Below are 22,676 nucleotides of genomic sequence, written 5' to 3'. Positions count from 1 at the left end.
AATTTCCCACGAACTAGCCACACTAAGTACCAATGACAGCGATGACGAACCGAAGACGCCAAAGTTAGTTACTAGAAGCGATGCTGGAGAGTGCAACAAACCTCAACATAGAATCTTCAATGCATCTGGTCTAGTAGGAGTCATGAAGCTGGCTATGCAATAATATCTTCAGCAATAGAAATGGAAGGCTCAGCACTGAGCTCCTCACGTTATTAGTAAAGGTTATGGCGATAGTCCTGGGTCGTTATTTAGAACGACAACCCCAGATCCAAAATCAGGGTTGTTTCAAATACGTACTAGGCGACAATCTGGAGAGGCCCAAAATTTGGGCATTGTCTGTAGACTTGAACCCCTTGCACCTCCGAGCGATTGAAATCGTAAAATAGAGTCAACCTCTTCCACTGTAGCCCGTGTGTTGTATGACCCACATGCTCAAATCAAAGGTGATGAAGGGGAAATACACGTGTGAATACGATGAATACGAGGGCAAGGCATTTACCCCATATTCTTCACAAGGAGATCGACGTGAGTGCTGCATTTCTATTCGGAAGGGGAAAGGATCAGCTGTACCAAGGCACATGCATTTTGTATGTTATATACACTAAGCTGGTGATCCAACAGGTTCTGGTCGAAGTCTCAAGCTCATTTGATATTATAGACCCTGCTTGAATTAGTGGCACGTATTTAATTTAGAGCAATCCTTCAAGAAGGGGGAAATCACATAAAAATGTTCCCAACAAAACGTGGAGTATCAAAAATGCCGAGGCTCTTCTGATAGAGATATAGTGAATCGGCGAAACTGTTGAGTGACCCTTAATCTCACATAGGAGGAAAATAATAACTCCTAGTGAGAGGATTGGCTAGCTCCATGCATCGGGTTGTTTTCGGAGGCGTGATAGGATTCGTGACCAGGGTGCGTAGATCCCATATTTGAGCCCTATACTACCCGCCCCGCATTTTAGACTCCTTCTAATATGCGTCAAGGATTCGTTGCTAAGCATCCTAATGCGCTTCATTAAAACAGCCCTGACAAACCTCGGTTGTTGACAAATATCCATACTGGACTTCGTACTGTGTTCCCACAATGTGCCATTCATGTGCCATTCTCTTCTAGTCACATCACGCCCAGAATTGAGAAATGACTGGCTATATCCTAGCCTATCCAATCGCATTCATCGTGATAGCATGGTAGCCTGCCTACGGATTGCTAGACTGATATATGGGAATGAAGCGATATATATACGCCGTATGTCCTCTGCCTCTGATGTCAATTGCACATTCAAGATAACACAACATGGCCAGGCTAAGCCTTTTGTTGGCACCACTCTTCGCCGTGCTCCCGCTCGTTTCGGCCTTCCCGGCCCAACTGCCTGCGCGGGCCACTGCACCTGCACTACCAGTGGACGACCCTTTTTATATCCCTCCCGAAGGCTTTGAGTCCTCGGCACCTGGAACAATCCTTCGGCACAGAACTCCCCCAAACCCAATTGCAGCGCTCGGCTTCGCGAAAGTCAATATCCAGGCAGCACATCAAATTTTGTACCGCACAAGCGACTCCTCTGGCAATGCCATTGCAACAGTCTCCACCATCCTGATTCCCCACAATGCTGATTACTCCAAGTTGCTCTCCTACCAGGTCGCTGAAGATGCAGCGGATCCAAACTGTGCGCCTTCGTACGCCTTACAGCTTGAGGCAGCCCACGACGGGATTTTGGGTCTGGTGATCCCACAAGTGGAACTGTTGTTCTTCGGCGCAGCCCTTAATAAAGGCTGGGTGGTGACAGTCCCAGATCATCTCGGACCTAAGGCAGCCTTCCTGGCCAACAACCTCTCCGGCCAAGCCGTTTTAGACAACATTCGTGCTGCCTTGGCATCCTCGAGCTTTACAAACATCACTTCGGATCCCACTATCGCGCTATGGGGCTACTCTGGTGGAAGTTTGGCCAGTGGATTTGCCGCCGAGCTTCATCCTACCTATGCCCCCGAGCTAAATATCGTGGGAGCCGCACTGGGCGGTACCGTGCCCAAGATTCGACCAGTCATTGATGCGGTCAACAAAGGTCTGTTTGTCGGACTCGTTCCCTCCGGCATCCAAGGTCTGGCGAATGAGTATCCCGACATCCAGCAACTTATTAATGACGGGCTTAAACCATCGAAGAGGGCAGACTTTAACAAGACCCAGAACCCGTGTCTTTCCGGAGACATACTTCAATACCTCGGGCAGGATATCTACGATTATACGAACGATCGGAATATCTTTGATCAGCCGGCGGCTGTGAAAGTAATGGACGCCAATGCGATGGGACAGCATGTGCCCAAGATCCCTCTTTTGGTGTACAAGTCGGTTGGGGATGAGATAAGCCCCGTGAATGACACCGATGCTCTTGTTGAGACTTATTGTAATGCTGGAGCCAGTGTCGAGTATAAGCGTGATGAGCTCTCTGAACATGCATCGCTCGAGATCACAGGGTCTGCTGACGGTCTGCTCTGGATTATGGATCGTATGAATAATAAGCCCGTCCAACAGGGATGTACTAAGTCTACTGCGGTCACTGGTCTTGCTGACCCTAAGGCTCTCCTAGCCTTGGGCGATGAGATCCTTACCCTCCTCAAGGCAATCCTGGCGGGGCCGATCGGTCCTGGTGTCGTCGGCTAATTCCTTGATTGTGGTAGTCTTTCTACGAAAGACGGTTAAGCTTGTCCGATCGGCGTGGCAATGTTTCAATCATGATTACGACCGATATGCGTTATATAGTGTCTTGTCAATGTCTGGTTTGTTATATGTTGATATCCTTTGTGTCATACAATTTCCATAACTACCTGCCAATGAACATTTATTCCGTATATTCGAGTGAAGAATCAATGATCATTCTCACCACAAATCCTTAGTACTGTCGAACCCCCACATCAGTAGCCGGAGTTCAGACTCAGCACTAAATACGTGCCGACAGAGTCCCCACCGTCTCCTTCAGAGGATGGTCATGTCGCTTCGTCCGACTCCGAACCTTCTCTCCATCCTCAGGTCTAACATAGCGCGCCTCTACCGCGGGGTTATAGCCCAATGCAGATTTCTGTCGTACCTCTGCATCCGAAAGTGCCGGGTTACTCTGTCCATCAGCCCTCTTGTAAACCGTCACTACGACGGCACCACCAAGACCCAAATTATGCTGCAAAGCAACATTAGTTCCCTTAACCAAGCGATTATTTGCCCACCCCCGTAACTGCCAAGTGAGCTCGGCACATTGCGCCACACCAGTAGCTCCAAGGGGATGACCTTTGGAAATAAGTCCACCAGAAGGATTAATAACAGGTCCCCGGCCACCATATGTAATATCGCCTCGACGAACCAGCTCATGAGCCTTGCCTGGCTCCGAAAAGCCAAGCGCATCGAGGAGTAGAAGTTCATTTGCCGAAAAGCAGTCGTGCAATTCGCAAACCTTGATATCCTTGGGCGTGACACCCGCTTCGGCCATCGCCCGTTCCGCAGCTTGCTTGCTCATCTGGAAGCCTACCAGGTCGATCGCACTTTGTGAGTATACTTCCGGTCCGTCGGTCATGAGCTGCTGTCCTGCAATGAGAATAGCCTGGGATTTCAAGTGTGGCCTAGCATCTAGGAACTTTTGCGACACGATAACAGCAGCCGCGGCACCGTCACTAGTTGGACTGCATTGCAATTTCGTCAACGGAGCAAAGATAGTACCCGAGTTCTGGATCTGCTCGAGGGTGTACGAGGTCCGGAATTGAGCATATGGGTTTCTCTGGGAATGTTCATGCGAGATACGTGCGATCTCTGCGAAATCTTCTGCCTTTGCCCCGAACCTGAGCCTCACATTAGACACACAACTTGACGTAGCGCTATTGGAAAATAACTCACTTAGTCATATACTCCCTCCCCGCATTCCCAAAATATTGCGCATTCCTCGGCGCCGGATCCTTCCCATACACCTCCTCCATCAGCCTCGTTGACGGCCCATGCGCACTGGGTCGATCATCCCAAACACTCTTAATCGACCCCGGTCGCATCTGCTCAAAACCTACGACTAGAACACAATCCGCGGTACCACCCTTTACCATCGTCCGCGCCAGATGTAGACCCGTCGAGCCCGTCGCACAGGCATTGTTCGTGTTGTAGATAGGGATACCCTTCATGCCGAACTGGTAAAAGATCCGCTGACCAGAGGTGCTATCTCCATAGCAGTAGCATGCGATTCCAGTTTGGACGTCGTCGTAATTGATCTGGGCGTCGATCATGGCTTTCACGCCGGCTTCGTAGCCGAGTTCAGGGTATTCGCGGGTGCGGCGGGGTTTGAGGAATTGGGTCATTCCTACGCCTAGGACGTAGGCGTTGTTTGAATTTGCTGTAGCCATTTTGGGTGTTTGGGTGCTGTATAGTGGTGGATTGTTTTGGGGGAATGCTGTGGGTATTCTGAGTATATGTATGAGGTTGTTGTTTGGTTGATGTGAGGCGACGGCGATCTTTACCCCGGACCGAGGTTGCTGGTTCCCCTCACTGTTGAGAGCCACTCGCACTGGTTTCTTTAACTATTCTGGTATATAGCCTTTATGGACTCTGTACTTTTAGTCATCCGAGGTAGTATCCCTCGGACGTGTAGATGCGATGTTACTTTGTCTTGAGTCAAGACTTTTCCCTCAGTGCCTTTCAGGGTAACTTCTATGTCAATACTACGAAGCATTGAACATGAAATGCGATTCAATAATCCAGCAAGGAAATTGGGCATAATACATAAAATAAGAATCATTTCTCATTGAGGATAACACCGAGGAGAGATTATAGAAACAAGTGTATAGTGTCAACTCAAATTTATCGAAACAACACACCTCTCACACCTTCACTTACCTCCACTCACAGCAACCCAAGGATATCACTCACTCAACCTGCTCCCAAACAAACTTAGCACTATCCGGATCCCTCATCTGCATAACCAACAACTGATAACTATCATTAGTAGACTCTAAGATCCGCGCCTGCGCCTTCTCAAAGTCCTCTCCATCTTCTCTGACCGGCCGCACCCGATACTCTCTAAACCACGCCGCCATGGCTGCCACGATCTCCACCTGCGCGAACTTGCGTCCTGCACAGTTCTGCACACCCGCCGACCAGGGGAAGTATGAGCCCGCGCGGGGTTCCATGATTTCTTCGCCTGCGAGGTGGTCTTCCGGTGTGCTGGTGGTGGCGTCGGTTGGGTTAGAAGTTTCGATCCAGCGACGGGGATTCCAGGTGGTGGGCTCGTCGGGCCAGTATTTCGGGTGTGTTTGAGCGGCGAGGAGGCTGGGGAGGACGACGGTTCCCTTGGGGAGGACGATGGTGCGGTTGCTTTCTGGGAGGCGGAGGCTGGTTGATTGCGGGGCGACGGATTTGGGTAAAGCCAGGATGGGGGGGTAGAGACGGACGGTTTCGAGCTGGTGGGTGGCTTCGGGTCAGTATATGGGCTTCATAAGGGGGGATTGGGCCGGGTGCTTACGACTACTGCGAGGCACCGCTTTAGTCGGGGGAAAGCTTCCTTGTAATCCCATGTGTCGCGGTCGGGGTTGGGGAAGACGGTGCGGATCTCCTCTGCGATCCATTCCTGGATATTGGGGTAGGCGGCAAGCAAGAATAGGACGTAGGTAAGGGAGCCGGCTGTTGTATCGTGGCCAGCGAAGTTGATCACGTAGATATTGCCCAGGATTTCGTCGAGGGTAAGAACAGTCTTATTGCTCTTGGGATCGACGGTGGATTCGCGAACGAAGGACGACATCAGCGTGCCGGTGCCTGGTTTGCCCTGGTCGAGGAGCGTTTTCTCTGTATTGAACATGTTGAGCATGTGCTGCTTGAAGTCCTCGACGGCCTCACCGGCGCGACGGCACCAGCTGGGGAAGATGGGGAATTTTAGCACGGAGGGGGGAATCAGCATGATGAGGAAAGTGTTGAGCATGACGGTCTTCAGCGACTGCGCGTAGGAGCGCGGATCCTCTGACTGCGCTTCTTGAGCGCTCTGGAAGCGCGTTGACCGTTTGAAACCGGTTGCTGCGAGAACATTGAGCGCCAGAGTCCGTGTGTCAGTACCCAGTCCACCGGAGGGTCCGGCCGTGGCTCGAGTAGTCAGCATGCTCTGCGCCTGAGTGAGGGCTTCGCGCCAGACGAAGCTGTTCAAGCTTTCGTTGAAGGGAGCGGCGACGATCTTGCGGTGGCGCTGCCAGTCGGCGCCCTCGGTCTACCAGCAAGTTAGAATCACATTGAGTGACAGGATTGGAGTAGACCAACCGTTGCAACATTTGGACCGAAGACATTGAGCAGGGCTAGTGGGGTCAGTGAAGCAGCTTCTAAAACTCATCCTTGGGTCATACTGAAGAGCTCAATTGGGCGCACGAAATCCGCGCGACGCGCAATAATGTCGGTAATAGCATCGGCGTCGCAGATGTAGACAAAGATCTCGTTGGGAGTTGCGATCGCCCAGGCATCGCCCATTCGCATATGCGACTGGGCCTTGTCGGTAAACTGCCAGGTACGGCGACCATAGTGTTTGATGCGACCGAATTCAAACGGGAGGAGACCAAGAATGAAGAAGATGAGAGGCTCGAGCAGAATCCAGAGCGGATTGACGGGGCTGCAGGGAATGACGTGGTAAGGAATGCCGATTTTCTGGATACGGCGGATGTTCCCGACCAGGCAGAAGACGCTGTACAGGGTCCAGCCCAGGAGGGCCACTGCGATGATTAGCAACATGGCCGGACAATTGTGGTGGCGGGGGAGGTAGAGAAGAAAGACAGAAAGGAAGGAAGAAAGGCTGGAGAGAGAAGCAACCAAAAAGAAAAATGCGCCAAGACGACGACCAGGAGATTGACAGGCACGGAAGTCAGGAGTTAGCAATTCAACAACACCAGTGGAACGAGAATTGGAGGTGAAACAATGGAGGCTGTCAGCACTAATGCAGCCCTAATATCTTAATCCCTGCTTAGTCGGAGGCGGAGTGGGAGAAGTTGAGAGCATCCAGCAACGATCGGCGCCTTGTTCGACGAGTCAGAGCACAGGAAATATTACAAGCAGCGGCAGAGCTTTTTGTTCCTCTCTCAAACACCAAGGAAGAGTCAATGCGCGCTAAAAATAACCAAGCAAACGCCAAACCCCTCAAGGGCCAAGGCAGACAAGACACGGTCCAGTTGGGGCTCAGGGCGTCATGGGATGCGGGCCGGCCCTAGAACACGAATCGACCGCCACGCCCCAGTACACAATTAATTATACCGCAAATTCAATTCAACTAATGTATGTACAATTTCATTTATCATTACTCATGTCTAATTTTTGTTCCCCTCCTTCCAATTTAATGTAACATGAAGATCATCTCCCGGAACCGGCCGTGAAATGCCCAACGTGACCAGGCTTTCGTCGCGCCGCGGGAAGGGTGCTGCCCAGGCCAGGTCCATCTCATATCGATTTAGCATCAGTGCCACCAAACCATAAATCTCCATCTCCACAAAGTAGCGACCCGGGCAGTAGTGGCGTCCCCCACCATACGGGAAAAATGTGGTTTGCGCCAGGCCGGGCTGTTTCAGAAAGCGATCGGGATTGAAGGACGCGGCATCTGCCCCGTATGTGTCGGGGTTATCATGTAGCTGACAGGTCGGTATCACCGCAATGCTGTCTTTCCGTAACCGCTTACCCGCGAGGGCAGTGTCACGGACGACCTGTCGAACAATGACATCGCGCTTGGTCAACCGCAGGACCTCGTGATAGATCGACGAGAGTCGTGGGCATCGCTTAGCGAGATAAGGCCAGTCCAGCTTGCCGTCTGGCCCGACCGCGGGTGCTGTTTCCTGACGTATTATTTCCCGCAGCTGGGGGTCGTACAGAATATATGCAAGGACCCAGTACGCAGCTTTGTAGGCATTGGCATCGCCGCTGTTGCTCCAGTTAGATCTATTTATTGTTTGATGAGGGCGATCGGAGTACTTACGCCCAGCAAATCATGACCAGCATGGCGGCACGGTCGTCCTCATGGATTCCTAGCTCGGCATATGTCTCTAGCAAAGTACGGATCACAGGCGTTTCGTTCGGGCGCGCCTCGGGTGGCAGCTGCAGGTAGGACTTGAATGCGGAGCTATACTGGCGCAGGATTCGAGTGACTTCCGTGGTGTCAACTAATCGTGACCGGTGCACGAGCTTCCAAAGCTCATCTGTGAAGGTCCGCATCTCGACTGCCATGTCTGGATCGATGGCCAGAAGCGCCCGGTCAAACAGGACGATCTGGTTGGCGTTGGCAATAAAGTCTGCGCAGATGTCGTAGAGCGAGATGGCCTCTGTCTGCGTGCTAACTAGCGATGGATAGGCGCCCACTAGGCGGTCCCAAGATAGTAGTTCATCGAGAGCCCCTTGGTATCTCTCCAATAGCACATTAAGTGTCGGTCCAGGAACTAGGTCGTGCTTGAACAAGTCTTGTGTCAAATGGATGAGATTCTTGCCCTTCGGGTTGACTTTGGTGGGCGTGTTTCGCTGCCACAGCGTGTGCAGGCGCTCAGGAGCACAGCCAAACGCTAGTAGTGCTCGGTCGAGGAATCCGTCCGTAGTCATAGCTTTCACGTCGGCGAAGAACGGGCGAGTGTCTTCCGGCGAGGTGATGACGTAGTATCGATCTCCGGCGATGATCATGCTGAACGGTTCCAGTGTCCCGAAGCGTTTTCTATGGTAGTAGTTAGTTTCCCGCATCAAATGGATAATCTAAACCTTGGGACTAGTATACGCACAGGGCCGTTCTGATGAGTTGGTGCGAGTCCTTGAAGAACGCACCCGCATGTCCTGATCATCATGCATGTCAGCAAACTGTAACCGATAAAGCAATTCATTGAATGATTTACCAAAGTCTGCTGCTTGTTAGCGATAGTTCTTCAACCATTTTAGCATAGGGGGCCTTACAGGGGATCCAGTATGGTAGCTCAACTGGTTCGTTAGGCCGGAAAAGTGGTAGGATTGTAAACCTCCATATCCGCCAGAAAATCCAGATCGCCGACACTGTCAGTACCACGCGCATCCAGACACCGCTGGAGGCCCAGTACATCTGGGCCCCGGAAGCGAGAGTGGCTATTAAATCCTGAAGCATTTTCACAAGTTAATGTTCTGACTCCTTGTGTGCCCTTGTCCTACGGACGTGAGATCCCACGAGGGAGTCGGTCTTGTTTATACCCTTGCACCCTTGTACGTAAGGCTCATGCTAGCCACATATCCTACGTAGTCATAGTATTCATTGTAAAGAAGAGGGGTTACAGCGGCCCCCAATTGATTAGCTTCGGAGACTACATGGGAAAGGTCAAGTAAGCACTAAAGGCATGCCGACATCCATGACAGCTGGAGCATGTCAGAAGTCGCAGACGTCAGGGGTCGGAAAGAGTGATGAGATTTCCGTTCGGCACCGCCTCATTTGCTAGCGATATAGGATAGTAGCGTCCACATGCAACCGTAGGGGGCGGGGAATAGCACACTAATCTCTTACGGGATATAACACGCTTAGTCTTGAGTATTTACCAGTGACATGTGCCTGAATAACAAATACTGCAAGAAGTGTATCAGTGAGCCCGTCGGAGAATGGGGGCCAGCAAGACTCTGTCTTCGCATGGTTGGCTGGTGCGACACTATTGCTGACCTCAGGCCATAATTAGCGCGGAGACTTTCTAACGAATGCGCCTTGTCTCGCATTAGATAAAGCCAGTGTCCCGTCATTGCCATGATTTTCAGCCCGGCTACACGCTAATCAGAAGTGGATCAGTCCTGTTCCGCGAATGGATCCAGTCCACGAACACTAGTGCGTGCAGGATAACTTGGCAACGATCACTGGACATTCCACTAGTATTGTAATGTCCGTGAAATGGGCATTGCTCACTGTAAGCAGAGCAGGTGGGGGCTATTCATATAACTCAAATTCCACCATCTCTTCTGTGTCTTCGGGGTTACCTACATAGGTATAGCATAGAGCAGGGGTTCGAAGGCAGGAAACTCGAACCTGGAATACTACTAACGCCGCCAAGGGGGGTAAATTCCCCATGCAACCTTTGTAGGCATCATAGCTGGGATCGGCGCCTTGCTCCAGATCAAACAAAATGCGGTCGTTGTCGCCATCATTGCGATTCCATTTTCCCCTACCTTGATCGCTGGCCACAGACAACACCTCCTATGATGGACGCAGAGAAATCAGCTGTTGTGGAAACATCGTCTGTGTCGGCAAAGTCGCCAGATAGCTATCTCTCCGGCTGGCAGCTTGCCGCTGTCATTTTCTCGCTCTTTCTTGGGGTGTTTGTCGTCTCCTTGGATACGAGCATCATCGGAGTGGTTATCCCGTCCATCTCGTCTCATTTCCACGCCCTGGACGATGCTGCCTGGTATGGCAGTGCATATTTACTCACTATTACGGCCTTTCAGCCACTCATGGGAAGCATGTACAAGTTCTTCAAAGTGGAGCTCGTCTTCCAAATTTGCCTTGTGGTGTTTGAAGGTTTGTCAAGCATTGCCGATCAGGGGGTCAATGCTCACTTAAGGTTGTTGCGATCTAGTGGGCTCAATCCTGTGCGCTGCGGCCACAAACTCGGCCATGTTCATCGTCGGTCGCGCTATTGCTGGCACTGGGGCAGCTGGTATCCTCCAAGGTGCCCTGAGCATTATCGCGATAACGGTTGTCTTGGAGAAGCGACCGCTCTATCAGGGCATCGTGATCAGCGTCTTTGTAATTTCCGTCTGTGTTGGCCCTGTATTGGGTGGCGCCTTTACCACCCACGGTATCTGGCGTTGGTGTTTCTGGATGTAGGCATATCTATCTCTACCTCTTACGCTACAGACGACGCCCTGAGGGTTACACTGACTTCCACCAGTAATGTTCCCATCGGCGGTGTGACACTGATTTTGCTTTTATTCGTCCTCCGAATTCGTAATGCCGCGAATGACAACCGATCTCTGCCACTAAAGGTGAAGTTGCAACATATGGATCCTATCGGCTGCGTAGTCTTCATCGGCGCGGTCTGCTGTCTCCTTTTGGCACTTCAATGGGGAGGACAGACGAAGCCTTGGCACTCTGCCACCATCATAGGGCTCTTTGTCGGGTTTGGCCTACTGTCAATACTTTTCGTCGGAATTCAAGTTTGGCGGAAAGAACGGGCGTTAATTCCACTACGTGTCCTCCGTCAGCGGTCGATATGGACGAGCGGAGGGGTGCTCTTTTGCCTAGGCTCGGCCACCTACGCTGTGAGCTCTATGTAAACTATCGCGAGCGCCGCTAACCTTCGTTCAGGTCACGTACTACATGCCGTATTACTTCCAAGCCGTGCAGGGTGCGGATGCTGTCCACAGTGGAGTAGACCTCATCGCGGTGTTTATACCTCAGATGCTCGCCGTAATTGTGACCTCTGCCCTTGTCACTCAATGGGGGTATTATGTATGTGAATGACTTGGCTCCAGCCCCGGGGGAACTTCCAGCTTACACAAGATGTGTATAGGTTCCGTACATGATCGTCGGCGAGCTGATCTGCATTGCTGGAACTGTGTTGCTCACCAGGCTCAAGGTTGAGTCGTCCACTGTATATTGGGCGGCCGCTTTGGTTGTTCATGGACTGGGGATGGGACTAGCAATGCAGCTGCCTTACACGGCTGTGAACGTGGTACTACAGTAAGTACATAAGCACCTAATAACAACATAGGCTTACCACTCTCGCAGCGAGGACGACGTCCCGACCGGAAATGGTACGTATTTTGCTGTCGTTACTATTGACCATCTACGGCTAACGCTAACCACGTTGTTCAGCTATCGCTGTGTTTGTATGGCAACTAGGAGGGTAAGTGGATCTTCCGGTCTGATCATGCTCGTAGAGTCGCTCATAACTCGGACTAGGGCCCTATCAATAGCCATCTCTCAAACAATTTCCCTGAACAACATTCTCCGCGAGGTACCCCGACAGATTCCCGAACTTTCCCCCGAGCGAGTGATGTCTTGGGGCGCGTCAAATCTCGAGGTACTCGCCCCCACTGCCGACGCTTTAATTGAGCTTCGCAGCATCTGGTGCACGTCCGTCTCGCATGTCATGATTTTTGCACTAGCCTGTATTTGTGCGTCTGTGCTTTTTACCGCTGGGATGGAGTGGCTTAATGCCAAGAAGGTTGCAAATCAGAGGCGGGAGGCCGGCGGAGGGGGAGGCCAGACGGGTGTTGGCCTAGTCTAGTAGTCTAATATTATAGTAATCATAGATGCAGTCTCTCTGCATGTCTCGAGAGTAATCGAGCTATACAGCAGGGAACTCATTTCCCACCAATCAAGCGTATACATTTAATTTACTTGGAGCAATGACAGCGAGTGGTCTGACCATTTGGCGCCTACGGAGCATGAGTTGGTTAGGGTGGTAATTTCCACCCCCGGTCGTCTGGTGGGTCGCTGCTTGAAGAAATACGGCTTTCCTTTATGGAGTAGATCTAGAGCACCGCCATTTTAACCTCAGTGGTGAAAAAAATGAGCGCGCCAAGCGAGTGATAGCAAACGCAGGATGGATTAGATTAGGACCGGGCCGCTGATCCTCACCGGAAATAAGGAAATGGCGACAATTAGCCCTAAGGTAGCGCATCTGCAACCCCGCCCGATGAGAGTCAGCCTGACAAATATCTCGCTTATGATGAGATACCCACCCGCTCGTCCTTTAGTGCTTACTCCATGCATTTTAAAATAGCAATGTTGCAGTGAAATGGCCCACTCGACAACCGCTGGAGCGGGGTTGCGCGGCGATTTTACTCGTAAAGGGCAGTAAGATCGGAACCAGTCTTGTAATCGCCCCCAAACATCGCTTCCAAGGCATTGTCAGTTTAATCAGGCTGTACATAATGCCTGTCAATGGCGCTGCAGAGCGTACAGCCCCCCCTCCCGAGGTCGTTCCCGGAGGGGATTGGATCCCCTTCACTGTCACTCATTTAATGGATTCCAGACATATCTAACCTGGCCCCGCCCTCTTCGCAGACGTCCCCAGTCCAAGTGACATACATCTGATGCTGCGGGGCTACACAAGCTGCTCGTCATCTTCTTTATGTGAAGAGCACGTTAGACTTCCCAGTGTTGAAACGCCACTGTTGTCTGCATTTCACCATGACAAACTACCAGATAGACACTCCTGCCAAGGTGACAGGGCCGGTTTTCATTGTAAGTCAGAGCGACCCGCTCATGTGTGTTTCCATCTAGCTAACCTATCACTTTGATGTACTATAGGGCGTCCTTTGGGGTGCAACAGGGCTCTCGTTTCTCTTCGTTCTGGCTCGCACACTTGCTCGCATCTATGCCTTCCGACATCTCTGGCTCGACGATGCCTTCGCCATCGGCGCGTGGTTGATGCTCCTAGTCCAGGCAATCACCTGGATGACCCAGGTGGACTCGATGTACCTCCTCTTTCAGTTAGACGCTGGCAAGCTCATGCCGACACCCGAGATCTTGAAACGCCTGGCACAACTGGAGAGGGCCGAGTGTGCCATTCTCATCCTGTTTTACACGTCTCTGTGGGCGATCAAAGCCTCGTTTCTGATCTTTTTCCGGAGGATCGGAGGTACCGATCGCTCCTGGCTCATCTGGTTCTGGTGTGTCGTTGGCTTCGTCGCGGCCACATACTTCGTCTGCTTGGGGGACATCCAGTACCCCTGCCTGCTGAGAGACCAAGCCTATATCCTGGGTATGTCCACGAGAATAGACACCTTTTGCTTCTACTATGGCCCTGGCTAACTCATGGACTTTGCCTTCGATAGAAAATTGTCCGAAAAAGGAAGCTGTTCTGTTCCAATATAATACATTTATTATCAACCTGGTGTTAGATGTCCTCACTGACCTGACAAGTAAGGCTACTCTCACCATCCTTAAAACCTGATTTACTGACCATTGATCCCCAATATAGTCATCAGCCTCCCAATCACCCTACTATGGAACGTGCGGCTTCCCCTCCGCCGCAAGATGATCCTGATAAGTATCCTGTCCTTGGCGGTACTCATCATCATCGTAGCGATCGTACGAGTCGCCGTCGTTGCTACCAAGGAGAAAAACGCCGATATGTCCTGGCTGTGGATGTGGAGTTTTATCGAAGCCACTGTCGGTATGTTTTGCCTTCTATCATTCAAGATCAATCCTTCGCTACCTCTATACTAACTACAACCCAACCAGCCAATATCATCGCCTGTGTCGGCTCCTTCCGCCAATTGTTCGTGAAACAGGACAAGAACCGCGCTTCAGCGTACCCAGTCCGCTTCCATACGGAGTACCCATCCTTGGATGCTAAGCCGGGGTTCCAGCGCGTTCGCACCCGGTCGGAAGGAAGCTCCGATCTCCATCTTAATTCTTACGATAGTCACCGCGAGCTGGCACCTGTTGTATAAATTCTCATATGGCGGTGTTGGATTTAGCGTATTTCTTATGTTTCTTTATACCCTGTATATTTTTTTGGTTACATGATGAATGTTATATGTTACAAATGAAGTTTTCAGTCTTCCTCGTTCTATAGGCGATGATCGCTCGATCATCAATCCATCATTTGCACACAGTGGAGTATCATGCTTGTCAGTCATGGTGAAGCCCAAGATACTACTTCTAATTGTTAATTCTTCCATCACTGTCGTTTAGTTCGACAATATCGTTTTCTGATATCAAGCTTCCAGTGGATTCTAGTAGCACATTGGTCTGCACAGTGGTACATCCCCCACCGTAACCACCAACTCTCGAGGTATTTCGTCGTTGAGCCGGCGACACCGCTACATGAGCTAACAGCATGTTATCAGCGACGAAGATCCTACTGTTCAAAGAGCATCAGAATCACCGTCGGCTTCTATGTTATTACTTAGTGGGTACTAAGCTGGAGTCACAACCGAGTCACAGCCAAACTACATTAACTCTCCTACAAGTGAAAGCGATAGTCCCCAGGTCCTGTACAACAATCAACGGATTCGACCTTATTATTCATTCGTCCGTGTCAACGAGCATTTTAGCTGCTGCGCGATCACTTTAACTTTATGAAAATATATATCCGAGCTGCATTGCGTACAATCTCGGGTTTCCCTTTCGGACATGGGTATACTACATTGATTATATTTCAGAGCATTTTTCAATTTGTTCAATTTCTATCATACATACAGTATCTCTCACTCTCTGTGTGTTTGTGTATTCTTTCCTCTCTTCATCATGCAGTAACATTCCAGCCACGTGCCTCGATCTTCGGTGTGATACGCGGAAACCTCGGAGCCCTAATTCGAAAGCCAAGTTTTTCTTTTCTTCACGATAACCTCCAATAATTGGCTATCCGCCGCAATCCCCACTATGGCAAATAAATTCGCTAACCACCCACAGATAACCTCGCATAACTATGGAACACAGTGGAACCCAGCAGGAGCTGAGATAATGCGCATGAGACACGGACAGAAAAAAAAGGGGGAAATCGCAGCGCCACCAAGCGACCTCCAGCAATCCCCCCCCCCCATCACCAACACACCAAACACAAGCTAAGATAAGATGCAATCACCGATAGCCACGGAGCGATTACTCGCGACAACAGATCATCTTATCAGACCGGATCAAAACCTAAGCGATCGTCAACAGCCATGGATCCACCCTCGTTTAATCCAGAGCGTGGACCCGATCAAGGGCCGTCAGCTCCGAGTCTCTCAGCCGGTGAAGAAGGGTGAATTGTTGCTGGTTGACCTGCCCTATGCACTTATTCCCGTCGTGGATCATCCGGAGCAAAGTGATGATGTTCGCTGTAGCAATCCTGCTTGTCATAGACGTGTTGCTCGGACCGTAGAGCGCGTATCTTGTCCGAACCGATGCTCGGCCGAGGTGGTCTGGTGCAATTCATCGTGTCGGGATGCCGACAACCTCCGCCATGAGTTCGAATGTACCTGGTTAAAGAAATATGCCACCTCTATACGCTCTAAATGGGGCGAGTATGATTTCGGTATGCTGTGGTTAATCGTGCGCATCCTTGCCAGTCGGCATGTGGAATTCCGGAATACGCCCTCAAGCGACAAAACTAGCGGTAGCAAAACTGGCTCAGATTCAAAACCCAGTTCTTTCGAAACAGGTTGGAACGCTATCCGCTCATTCTGCGGGTCCCAAGATTCCTGGACTCACTCCCAAGTGCGACATTGGACCATGCTAGTCAAGAAATACTTGAGAAACAGCCAATCCCTACCACATGGATTAACGTCCAGCGAAGTGCTGGTTTTAATATGTCAAGAAGAAGCCAACTCATTTGGCTTATACCCTAGGGAGACCGGGGCCTTTCCACTCCCGGAGCTTGCAGTCGATCGCGGAGAGCAGTTCGCGGCCGGAGTATACCCGACAGCAGCTCTAGCGAATCACTCTTGCTCGCCGAATGTCTGATCTATTATCTTCCACTCCCTAATTTTCCTCGTGAGCTAATATTTATGCAGATAATACATAAACCGGATGATCAAAGTCGGATGGTCTTTGTCGCTTCAAAGGATATAGCCACCGGCGAGGAGTGCTGTATATCGTACTTCGATCTGTCAAAGAAGGTCGAACTTAAGGATCGACGGGACCATTTGCAAGGGTCATTTCGCTTTGTTTGCAAGTGTGATAGATGTGTCTCGGAGGAACCTCCTGAGGAAGAGTGCCCCGAGGAGGAGTTGCAGTGGGATGAATTCCCATCCATGGACGCTTTTTAAGCGTGAAGTATGTACATATATGATGTTTATGATATCTGAATGCATATAGCCAAAATGCTCAAAATAGCCGTCGCTATTGGCGCATCACAAAAATACCCTAAGTTATTAGGTTATAATCCCTAATGTTTTACTCATTGGTTCAGGTCCTAAAGAGGGAAACACTTCACCAAACGAAAATACCCCAAACTTGCATCAAATTAAGGAAATAACATACGTCGAACTAGACTCCTCTCGCCACTACGCCGTCAACAATCTTAACCACCTCCGCAGTCATACTCAAATGAACACCATGACCAGCCTCCAACTCCACCGTCTGAAAAACCCCACCCTCAGCCCTAGCCTTCTCAACCATAACCCTCTGAAACTCCAACGACACAGCAAGATCATTAGTCGTATGAATATAGGTCGACGGAATCTCCCTCCAAGCATACCTCTCCAAAGGCTGAAACATGGCATCCCCATTCCACCTCGTCAACGACGAAACCAGCTCCTCAGCATCCGCATCATCCACCCCAGGCCCAGCCATGAGCTTTTTCAACTCTTCCTTCGGAAACATACCCAGAATATCAGATGCATTAGCAATCTGATCCGCGGTACCAAATTCCCTGGCGATATCTAATATACAGGCCCCTTCTGTGAAAAGAGAAGCGCACATGTAGATCAGATGGCTGATTCCGCCGACCAGTCCTTGTTTCTTACGTTCGTTTCGACCAAGATTGTGGAGGGCGTTAGTTCCGACTTGGCCGCCGTAGGAGTGCATAATTACTACTATTGTGCGACCGGCGGAGGCGAGGCTTTCGACGTAGCTGTGGATTAGGTCTGTGTCGGTTGTTAGATCTGCGTTGGGTGGGTTTGCGCCGTTCATGCTGGGGAGGCGAGGGACGTGGACTTCGTAGCCCTCTTTTTTGAGGGCATTGGCGAGTTTGGTGTAGGACTTTGGGGTGTGCCATGCTCCGGAGATTACGAGAACTGTTGGCTTGGGGGTGTCCATTTTTTGTAGCTGGAATATCGTTGGTGTTGGGAGAGGTAATGAAAATGTTGACGACGGTAGTTTATCTTGTCAGGCTGGGAAAGTCAAGTATATATAGTCATGTACAACTGTAAAGAAAATTAGCCTCGACCTGGGGATTTGAGGATTTAATCAATTACTGTAAAGAGGTGAAGAATACGAGTTCCTTAATGAAAGGTAAGATTCTTGAATTGCTATTGAAAAACTAAACAAAGGAAGGCTTTTATACTGGACTACGACCACGTGGTTGCAAAAAAAGGGCCTCTAGGCACCTACAATTACTCCGGAGTACATCTCCCACTAAACGTAGTAGCCAATGAGCTTATGTAGACTGTACATGGTAGGATTGAATTCAGCCTGTCGGATACGCAAATTAATAGCCCCCACACAGTAGTGCTTATGTCCAGGTGGGTAGTACGATGAACGATGAAATCAATGATTGTTTCTTTGCCTGATATACGCTTATAGACATAGGATTCATTAGGCAGCTAGTTATCTTGATATATTCATCACCGTTGTGGGTGGCGATTGATATCGAGTACAGAACCTAAAAGAGTCTTGAACCAATGCGAGATAGAGAATAGTAGCAAGGCACTCGCCGCCTACTTTAACCTCCTCGACTAGAATCTCGCCAATTTTCAAAGTTCTTCCCAGTCCTCCTTTCCCTCCTTCTTTCTTCCTCTCTGTTTTAATTACTTAGATACTGGGAATACCATACATTGTACTATGAGGTCCCTGGGGTGGGGGGAGGGGTTTGCTATCACGTGAACAGGGCAATGCGGAGCATTTTGCCCTGAAGCACGCATTTCCGTAGGGTATCTCAGGAGGTAGCTGACATTTGGCGTAGAGCGCGGAAAAGTCCGGTGTAAGTACGGACCTCGAAACGCTAAGGTAACCAATGAGAATCTTACTCGTTCGGTCATGACCCACAACCAACACATTGTTCCCATCGGGTAAGGCGTAAACCTGCAGCATGATCGATGACCTTGGTGAGGCGCACTGGATGTGGTTGCTTAAAGACGATGTACGATGATTGGGCAGGATATGGTGCACAGTCCATTATACGATCATAGCCCACATAGAATATACGTGGAGAAGAGAATTTTCGTCGCATGGCAGATGGAGTTGCATAAAGACGATGTACGATGGTTGGGCAGGATATGGTGCACAGTCCATTATACGATCATAGCCCACATAGGATATACGTGGAGAAGAGAATTTTCGTCGCATGGCAGATGGAGTTGCATAAAGACAATGTACGATGGTTAGGCAGACCCATCATCACTTTTGTCCCACACACTTTCCTATTACACACCGCCGAGCAACGTGAACATGAAGCAATCTTCTCTCTGGACTCAGAAAAATAACGATAATTAGATATAATATCCATTTATCCTCTGGTCATCGCTGTTTCGACTCCCTTACCTTCTTTCTTTGTCCTCTAGGTCTTGCGTGTCTGCCGGGCCTTCTCATAACCCTCCATCGTTTCTTTCTTTCCTTCTTTGTTTCGTATTCTCCTGCGGACAAATCTCTCCACCATGGCCTGGTTTCCCGCAGCTACTGACTGGAATGACTTCTACCTTCCACCGGGGATACAACAAGAGCTCGAAGATCTCGAAACTATCTTCCGTAACGTACCGCAACCACCGAATCAAAATCATCCTTTATCGAGTAACTCGCAATCCGATGCCCCAATGGTGGATGCCACAACCTTGGATCCACATAGTTTAATTGCCCCACCGACCAATCACAACACAGGGTATGATAACCAACTCGTGATGAACTTGGACAGCCCATTCTTCTCCAACACGTACCAGCCACAAGGTATGACACCGGTTTTCCCAACTGAGCAGCCGTTGGAAGAATCCGTGAAACCCAAACCTTCACTCAAGGCTCAGAATCCCCGATCCCAGCGGAAGTCTCCCCAGTCACAGTAAGTCATTTGGCACACATATATAAGGTAAATTCGTGAATATTCTAATGATATCCTTGACCCAGGAGTAACAGTACCCCCCCTCTTCGCTGTGGCTGGAAAGACTGCAAGTACGAAGGCACATTCGGACGGAAGGCCGAGTTGATGCGACATATCGACGTCCTGCACGTGTCTCCACGTTCATACGACTGCCCGGTCCGGGGATGCAGGAAGGTGTGTAACCGACAGGATAATCTGTTGGAGCATATTCGCCGCGTACATTAGATCTGGAGGCAATGTTATGGCGCGAATTGCTTCATTTTATTATGACAGCTGCACGCATGATCAGTTTCAGCATTTCGGGATCTAAGTGATTTTGTTTGTACCAATGGTGATCATTTACTCAGCGAACACACTCTTCTATATTGAAATCTATTTATTTGATTGCTAACTTAACGAGAAATACCCCCGTCTCTCATCCTAACAAAAGTCAAATCAATTATCGGGAATTTTGTGTTCCTCTGCATCAACACCCGCATTCCAGCGGTATTTCGCAGCCGGGTGGTCATCTGGTGGCCCGCTTTGCCCCGGCTTCCCGTAGAGGTTCTCCCGATATGTGCCGTGGTTGACAGCATAGTCGTCCCAGAATAGACCACGACGGCGAAGTTCCGGAATCAGAAGCTCGATGATATCCTTGAACGAACCGGGCTTTACGGCGTATGCCTTCTCGCAATCAGTAGGATGTACTTTGCACGCTTACGTTGCAACCGGGACATGCTCAGAACTTACAAGGTTGAACCCATCCACATCGGCTTCCCGCACCCATCGCTCCATCTCGTCGGCTACTTGTTCGGAGGTCCCAACCGGGGTTGCCCCTAAGCCGCCCACGGTAATATGTTGTCCAACGGTGGACTTAGTCCACTTATCGACGCCAGGCGTGGCCTTTGACCATCCCTCGACAGCAGAACTGCAAACACAATTAGACATACAATCCTCGGAAGGCATATATGATCGTATACATACCGAATAGCATTACTCTCCACATGCCTTAGCTCCTCATCATCGCCATACGTATCCAAATTAATCCCTGTCCACCCCCCAAACAGCGCCAAAGCCCCATCTATCGACCCTAGACTGCGATAATACTTGAATTTCTCCTGCGCCTCCTCCTCAGTATGACCCAAGACTGGACAAATAAGAGCCAAAAACTTGATACTCTGCGGATCGCGCCCGAACTGCGTCTTCGCTAGCTCGCGGATTTCGGCCACATTCTTCGCCACAACCACGGGACTATGTCCCGCGACAAAGATGGCCTCGGCGTGTTGGGCTGCGAAGGCCTTTCCTGATTTGGAGGTGCCGGCTTGTAGAATAACGGGTGTTCGCTGTGGACTGGGTTGGCAGATGTGTGGGCCTGGGACGCTGAAGTATTTTCCGACGTGGTTGATTTCTCGGACTCGGGATGGGTCGGTGTAGATTCCGCGTTCGCGGTCGAGGACTACGGCGTCGGATCGCCAGGATGACTCCCAGAGTTTGTACGTTACTTTGATGTATTCTTCGGCGATTGCGTAGCGGTCGTCGTGCTATTTTAGTTAGATTGAACTTATGATATTTGGGTAGGATATGGATGTGTTTACCTGTGGCTGTTGAGTGTGACCGAGGTTTCGGGCAGCAGAGTCGAGATATCCGGTGACGATCTATACGATACTGTGCGTCAGACATTTCCCAAGTCAATCTGTAAAGTCAAACTCACATTCCAGCCAATACTGCAAAATAGAAATAGATTAGTCACATTCAGAATCAAGAACCCTGACTAACTTACCGCCCCTTAGTCAAATGATCAATAGTCGAAAGCCGTCTAGCCAAATGATACGGCTGCTCATAAGTCGTCGTGACCGTCACTCCGAACCCGATATTTTTAGTGGCAGCCGCCATTGCAGGCACCACAGCCAAAGGCTCATTGACCGGCCACTGGGCTCCCGAAATAATCGCTGGCTCAAGGTTCCTAGGACCTTTGTATACATCATAGCCTCCTATGTAATTATCAGAATCTCATCCTCGCTTGATATTCACGGTAAACTTACCTAGTACATCTGCGATGAAGATGCCGTGGAATTTAGCCGACTCGAGGAGTTTTGCTAGTTCAATCCAGTGGTCGATATCGTTGAACCGATGGGATTCGTCCTCGGGGTGTCGCCATAAGCCTGGCGATTGGTGGCCGCTGCCTATATTGGTGATTAGCGAGACTTATGGCATCAATTGGCCATGTAGATGTTCGGCCGTACACATTTCAACGAAGGCATTGAGGATAAGTGACTTGCGCGGGCCATTTGGTGGCGATGAGTCATTAGTCACAGTCATGGTTAGGAAATAGCAGGGTATTTGGACTTCGTTGGTAGACCGAAATGAAAAACAAGAAGTTCAATTCTAGCAGAGGTGAGAGCACTACAGAGTATATCAATGAGATTCCAGTCGCCAGTGTCTACGGGAAACAACTGAGCAAGGAGAAATTAAAGCCTATATGACGAAGTGCCCCTCTATCAGTATTAATATTAGCCAGCACCATTACCCGAATTCCCCTCATTCTCAGCCTTGACAGGGATCGAGGGGTGGTGTCCTTGTCCTATATAGCATCAAAGTGGGTCGCGATGACACCATGCGGGATCTGTGAGGTCGGCCATACAAATTAGCGATCACATCTTTTATAACTCAGGGCACTATGTCCGTGTCAATTTCCATTTCTTGTAAGAGTTGGGTTGTTACCACGAAGGGAAGATCCAAAAATCAGTCACCGGGATTTTCTCTACCAAGAAGATCTGCCGCTGCTCGTCACCAAACACCAGCATCACGCAATCCATCCCGACCATTTCCCGGGTCAAAAGCCTAGATAAAAAACAAAAAAAGAGAGAGAGAGAGCACCACACGAAAGTCTTACTAGTAAATACTTACTACACCGCCCGTGAAATTGTCTCAATCATCCGGATTGGACATCATCTAAGATGTGGCAGCTAGTCTGATGAACGATTCCCTGCGATGGATGGCCATATCATCAGTAGGGTTCTAAACCAGGTTATGTGCAATTAGAA

The 22,676-nt window shown here is 50.0% G+C and overlaps 9 protein-coding genes across 9 annotated transcripts; 4 read left to right on the top strand and 5 right to left on the bottom strand.

Annotated features, from left to right (window-relative positions):
* Window positions 1–1,294: 1,294 nt before the first annotated feature.
* On the top strand, window positions 1,295–2,656 carry AO090003001432 (putative secretory lipase; the record flags this gene model as incomplete). Its single annotated transcript, XM_001820436.1, has 1 exon — window positions 1,295–2,656. One exon carries the CDS (start codon window positions 1,295–1,297, stop codon window positions 2,654–2,656), a length of 1,362 nt encoding a protein of 453 aa, XP_001820488.1.
* Window positions 2,657–2,933: 277 nt separating this feature from the next.
* On the bottom strand, window positions 2,934–4,368 carry AO090003001431 (uncharacterized protein; the record flags this gene model as incomplete). Its single annotated transcript, XM_001820435.1, has 2 exons — window positions 2,934–3,819; window positions 3,875–4,368. 2 exons carry the CDS (start codon window positions 4,366–4,368, stop codon window positions 2,934–2,936), a joined length of 1,380 nt encoding a protein of 459 aa, XP_001820487.1.
* Window positions 4,369–5,453: 1,085 nt separating this feature from the next.
* On the bottom strand, window positions 5,454–6,727 carry AO090003001430 (uncharacterized protein; the record flags this gene model as incomplete). The annotated part of the gene is made up of 3 exons (XM_001820434.3): window positions 5,454–6,215; window positions 6,266–6,300; window positions 6,349–6,727. The coding sequence occupies 3 exons, from the start codon at window positions 6,725–6,727 to the stop codon at window positions 5,454–5,456; spliced, it is 1,176 nt and encodes a 391-aa protein (XP_001820486.3).
* Window positions 6,728–7,296: 569 nt separating this feature from the next.
* On the bottom strand, window positions 7,297–9,095 carry AO090003001429 (cytochrome P450; the record flags this gene model as incomplete). Its single annotated transcript, XM_023235312.1, has 4 exons — window positions 7,297–7,900; window positions 7,956–8,678; window positions 8,786–8,818; window positions 8,854–9,095. The coding sequence occupies 4 exons, from the start codon at window positions 9,093–9,095 to the stop codon at window positions 7,297–7,299; spliced, it is 1,602 nt and encodes a 533-aa protein (XP_023090343.1).
* Window positions 9,096–10,165: 1,070 nt separating this feature from the next.
* Window positions 10,166–12,195, top strand: AO090003001428 (MDR family MFS transporter; the record flags this gene model as incomplete). The annotated part of the gene is made up of 8 exons (XM_023235311.1): window positions 10,166–10,481; window positions 10,540–10,786; window positions 10,855–11,224; window positions 11,271–11,414; window positions 11,476–11,645; window positions 11,694–11,719; window positions 11,781–11,811; window positions 11,868–12,195. The coding sequence occupies 8 exons, from the start codon at window positions 10,166–10,168 to the stop codon at window positions 12,193–12,195; spliced, it is 1,632 nt and encodes a 543-aa protein (XP_023090342.1).
* Window positions 12,196–13,103: 908 nt separating this feature from the next.
* AO090003001427 (uncharacterized protein) lies at window positions 13,104–14,371 on the top strand (the record flags this gene model as incomplete). Its single annotated transcript, XM_023235310.1, has 5 exons — window positions 13,104–13,157; window positions 13,224–13,677; window positions 13,817–13,837; window positions 13,897–14,091; window positions 14,160–14,371. 5 exons carry the CDS (start codon window positions 13,104–13,106, stop codon window positions 14,369–14,371), a joined length of 936 nt encoding a protein of 311 aa, XP_023090341.1.
* Window positions 14,372–16,892: 2,521 nt separating this feature from the next.
* AO090003001426 (alpha/beta hydrolase) lies at window positions 16,893–17,663 on the bottom strand (the record flags this gene model as incomplete). Its single annotated transcript, XM_001820430.3, has 1 exon — window positions 16,893–17,663. One exon carries the CDS (start codon window positions 17,661–17,663, stop codon window positions 16,893–16,895), a length of 771 nt encoding a protein of 256 aa, XP_001820482.1.
* A 1,556-nt stretch (window positions 17,664–19,219) lies between these two features.
* AO090003001425 (uncharacterized protein) lies at window positions 19,220–19,835 on the top strand (the record flags this gene model as incomplete). Its single annotated transcript, XM_023235309.1, has 2 exons — window positions 19,220–19,614; window positions 19,733–19,835. 2 exons carry the CDS (start codon window positions 19,220–19,222, stop codon window positions 19,833–19,835), a joined length of 498 nt encoding a protein of 165 aa, XP_023090340.1.
* Window positions 19,836–20,088: 253 nt separating this feature from the next.
* Window positions 20,089–21,951, bottom strand: AO090003001424 (LLM class flavin-dependent oxidoreductase; the record flags this gene model as incomplete). The annotated part of the gene is made up of 8 exons (XM_001820428.3): window positions 20,089–20,316; window positions 20,383–20,560; window positions 20,617–21,173; window positions 21,228–21,287; window positions 21,344–21,356; window positions 21,413–21,623; window positions 21,675–21,815; window positions 21,876–21,951. The coding sequence occupies 8 exons, from the start codon at window positions 21,949–21,951 to the stop codon at window positions 20,089–20,091; spliced, it is 1,464 nt and encodes a 487-aa protein (XP_001820480.1).
* Window positions 21,952–22,676: the final 725 nt, after the last annotated feature.

Source organism: Aspergillus oryzae, chromosome 2 (assembly GCF_000184455.2).
Source record: "Aspergillus oryzae RIB40 DNA, chromosome 2".
Lineage (NCBI taxonomy): Eukaryota > Fungi > Ascomycota > Eurotiomycetes > Eurotiales > Aspergillaceae > Aspergillus > Aspergillus oryzae.
Note: the sequence above shows the minus strand (reverse complement) of the source record. Positions and strands in the feature narration are given on the sequence as shown.